Raw genomic sequence first — 4,498 nt, 5'->3', positions numbered from 1 at the left:
TATTAACAAAGGTTGCCATGTACTAATGGTAATGTATTTTGAACTTTGTTTTTTTTAAAAAAAGTTTAAGGATATTTAAACAACTTTTGAAAGTTCAGGATATTTTTAACATGACTTCTGGAAAAAAAAAAAATACAGCAAACATATTTTTTTAATATTTTTTAAAAGCTTAAAAGCATTATAAAGATCTATTTTGGTAACCATTTGTGTTTGTTTCCTCTCAATCTCTTCAAATTGTTTTCATATTTCATAAATAAAAGAGTTGTATTCTTAATCAATTTTTTTTCTAAATAAAAGAATTGTATTCTTAATCAAATTTCGAAAAAACCAATAATTTTTTAAAAACTATTGTTCAAATTTTCAAAAACATTGTTTTTTGTTACATAGAAATAGATAATAAAACAAAAGAAATCATAGAGAAGGTATTTATAAACTTGATTTTAAAGAATAATAAACTAAAAATAGAATGGTTACAAGAGGAGTAAAAATTTTTTGAAAGTTGAGGTATTTTTGAAAACAATTTACAAAGTTGTGTATCATTTAGCCTGAAATCCATCATTCAATTTCTGGCAAGAGGCCCCCTCCTGCTTCTTTGCCTTCCGCTTCTCCCAAAACCCACGACATCGCTTCCAAAATTTAAATACAAAGTTCCAATATCCACCAGTTGATTGCTCTGACAACTTCTCTGTTTAAAACCCACTCCTCAAATTAAAAAAACAAAAAACAGCATCTTCCTCTTCCTCTTTATGTCACTGTGAGCCCCTAAAATCCCCAATCTCCTTTCTCTTTCCCAATATCGCCTCCATTAACCCACTCACCCTTCTATTTCTTCATACTCCTTCAAATGGCTTCCCTCTATCTTCCTCTCTTTCCCCTTTTAATGGCCGTTCTCCTTTCTGTTCAATCCAAGACCCATTGGGAAGACATCCAAGTCCTGCAACAGCTCAAGAATGCTTTGGACCCAACTTCCATCTCCTCTGGTTCTTGTGTAGATTCTTGGGATTTTTCTCTCGACCCATGTGACAATCTCTTCGGCCAGAAATTCACTTGTGGTTTCCGCTGCGATACTGTCATCTCCGGCGTTTCCAGAGTTACCGAGGTTAACCTCGACCAGGCTGGTTACTCCGGCTCCCTTTCCTCTGTGTTTTGGAACCTCCCTTTCCTGCAAACGCTTGATTTGTCTAACAATTTTTTCTCTGGTTCTATTCCTAACTCGTTTTCCAATTTGACACGGTTGCGTTCACTGAGTCTATCTGCTAACTCGTTTTCCGGCGAGGTTCCACCGTCACTGGGCTCGCTCTCTGTGTTGGAAGAGCTGTATTTGAATGGAAATGGATTTAATGGTTCTGTTCCGGCGAGTTTTGTGGGGCTTGTTAGTCTGCAGCGGTTGGAATTGCAGTCGAATGGGTTCACGGGTGCTTTTCCCAACTTGGGGGTTTTGAAGAATTTGTATTATTTGGATGGTAGTGATAATGGGTTTTCTGGCGAGCTTCCGGCTGTTCTTCCGACGTCATTGGTTCAATTGTCGATGAGGAATAATAGCTTTGTAGGGGTGGTTCCGAGTAGCATTCGGGATTTGGTTAATCTTCAAGTTGTGGATCTGAGTCACAACCGACTCGGTGGCTCTGTTCCGGCGGTTCTGTTTGAACATCCGTCTTTGGAGCAACTTACGCTCTCTTTCAACCAATTCTCTGCCGTGGAAACCCCAGATTCTGACGGCGTTCGGAGCGAACTTATAGCCGTCGATTTGAGCGACAATGAAATTACTGGATTTCTGCCGCCGTTCATGGCGTTGATGCCGAAGCTCTCTGCTTTGTCACTAGAGAACAACAACTTCACTGGAATGATTCCAATTCTCTACGCCTTCAAAATCGCCGCACCGGAGCCCGGAATCTCACCGTTCGTGAGGCTGTTGTTGGGCGGTAACTATCTGTTCGGCCCAATCCCAGAGCCCCTACGACGGATGAAACCCGACTCCGCCACCGTCCGACTCGCTGGAAACTGCCTGTTTCGGTGCCCGACGTTGTTCTTCTTCTGTCAAGGAGGCGAGCAAAAATCCCTCGCCGAATGCCGGAGCGCCGGCCCGGTAATACCATAAAAAGAAACAGAGAACAAGAAAGAAAATCTCTGATTAGAATAATGTTCATAATATGAAAGTGTGTTGTTTAGGTTCTGAAGATTGATTGATTTAGCTATGTTATCTTTTTCCTTCATTAATGGGGAAATTGGGACTTTGTTTAATTGGAAACCATCTGAAATTGTTGTAATGATAATAATGGTTGATAAATAAGTAATGGGGAATTGGGACTATATATTTTGCTTTCTAGTCTTTGTTCTCTCTGATTTTGGGGAACCATGATCCAAATTTTCATGGTTTTCTGTAAAAATATATGAACAATAATTAAATGCACACCCTAGAAAATAAAAAAAATAATCAGTTCTTTTTTTTAAAAAAAATGACAGATTTTTATTGGGTGGATTTTGGACGTAACAATAGATGGATGCAGCATTTTTTTTTTTTTCCAAAATATATTTTATGATTTTTTGAGAGTTTTAGAGGGCACGTGAGATGGGATATACTGAAATTAGAACTGCCAACGCTCACCATTTTGGTTGCAGATTTTATGGCTTTCACTTCCCATGTGTTGACTCTAACGGATCCTTTTTCTCTTCACGGGAGGGGACAACCTTTAACTGAGTTTTTTTAATACTTTATATTAAAATTTTAATATATGAGTTTTCATAGATATGTCTATTTGGTCATTTATTTTCCAAATGTTCGGATTGTCTCACCTAATTTTTTTTTTAATCATAAACCTCTAATTAGGTAGTCTAGGTTGTTAATTTTTTTATTTAAATGTTAACTTAACAAATTGATTTGACTAATAAGTAATAATTTGATATAATACAATTTGATTGATAAAATAGGAGCACAGAGGAGGAAGGTAGAAAAAAAAAATTACTTTACCATCAAGTCATTTGTGTTTATTAATTGAGTTATACTCAGATTGGTGGATGCATAAAAATTTTAGAGGTGTTGATAAGTATAATATTATTTTATTAAAAAAATTTATTGATGTGATTATATAATATATTTTAAGAATAACATTACATTTAGGTTGACTTCAATATAAATATAAGATTATGCATTTAGCACAGAGAGTTGGTTGAGTTTACTTAGTAATAATTATATGTGGTTAACTATGTTGGTAATAATTATCTGTGATTAGGATGTTCAGTTGAGTTGGTAATAATTGTGTGTTTGAGATGCTGAGTTGAGTATAATTGGTTTTGAAAATTTGTGTTTGAGATGCAGAGTTAAGAAGAGTTTAGTTGATTTGAGAAGTCGATGTTTAGGATGTAGAGTTGTGTTAAGTTATGAATATTTTGTGCAATTTTTGTAACCTAAAAAATATGATTTTTTATAGGTTATTATTTTTATTATTAGTAGTAGTAGTTTTTGTTTTTGGCTTTTTGCTTAAATAAAAATATATTTAATAATTTTCTACACATAACTATTGTACTCAACGTTGACAAGAATACTATTATTTATATAATTGACAACCTTACAACATATTTTAACGGTTGTGCAACATATGAATTGAACATGTACAAAAAATAGGGTATATGTGTGCGCGGGTGTATGTGTGCATGCGCGTGTGCATGTGTGTGCGTGTGTGCGTGTGTGTGTGATATCTATTACAAGTAGACATATAGATGACCAGATCATTTTCAAATAATCCTCAATATCAAATTAGTATAAAAGACGACTACTAAATGCTATAAACTAATAATTTCAAATTTGTATTATTTAAAAACACTTTCACTAGTAAATTTTTTTTCCGTTTAGAGTTCGTTGTTGGAGATGAACGATGAAGTTGATAGTTAGAGTTGGTCACCAGAGGTCATCATTGAAGTTGGCACTAGAGGTGGTCATCGTCGAAATTGATCATTGGAGGTGGTTTTCGTAGGAGTTAGTCGCTTGGGGAAAATGTTGATGTTGGTCATTAGAGATGGTTGTCATGCGGAGTTGATTATCGGAGGTGATCTTAGCTACAGTTGCCGTCAAGATGATTGTCGGAGCTCGGACTTGGCTGCACGAAGGTGGTCATTGAAGTTGGTTGTAGAATGTGGTAGTGGTAGTTGACAACGTTGATAGAAGAGTGAAGCCATTGAAAATATTGGAGAGAGGAAAAATTGGGGTGAGTTGATAAAATAACAACTCTCCCTATCCACATCTAACCTTGGTAGATCAAAGATTGAGTTAGTAATTTTTAATGATTCAATCCAATTCATGTTAGTCAACCACATACCCATTTGGTTAAGTTTTAAAAATGTTCAACAGGCAAAATAGCTAAACTAAGTTTAGAGTTTGAAAAAATGGATAAACATGATTTTTAATAAAATATTCAAATTGCGACGGGACGAAAATATCATTAGAAATATTTTTCACTTTTTAACTCTATCATATTGTAAACTAAAAAGAAAAAAGTGAGAG

General features: G+C 35.2%; 1 protein-coding gene across 1 annotated transcript; it reads left to right on the top strand.

Moving 5' to 3' along the window:
* The first annotated feature begins 543 nt into the window (after positions 1 to 543).
* On the top strand, positions 544 to 2,310 carry LOC120069177 (Leucine-rich repeat (LRR) family protein). Its single transcript, XM_039020851.2, has one exon. The coding sequence runs from the start codon at positions 845 to 847 to the stop codon at positions 2,096 to 2,098; it is 1,254 nt and encodes a 417-aa protein (XP_038876779.1). The 5' UTR covers positions 544 to 844; the 3' UTR covers positions 2,099 to 2,310.
* The last annotated feature ends 2,188 nt before the right edge of the window (positions 2,311 to 4,498 follow it).

This window comes from Benincasa hispida, chromosome 1 (assembly GCF_027475165.1).
Source record: "Benincasa hispida cultivar pf3 chromosome 1, pf3_genome.v1.1, whole genome shotgun sequence".
In the NCBI taxonomy this organism is placed as follows: domain Eukaryota; kingdom Viridiplantae; phylum Streptophyta; class Magnoliopsida; order Cucurbitales; family Cucurbitaceae; genus Benincasa; species Benincasa hispida.
Note: the sequence above shows the minus strand (reverse complement) of the source record. Positions and strands in the feature narration are given on the sequence as shown.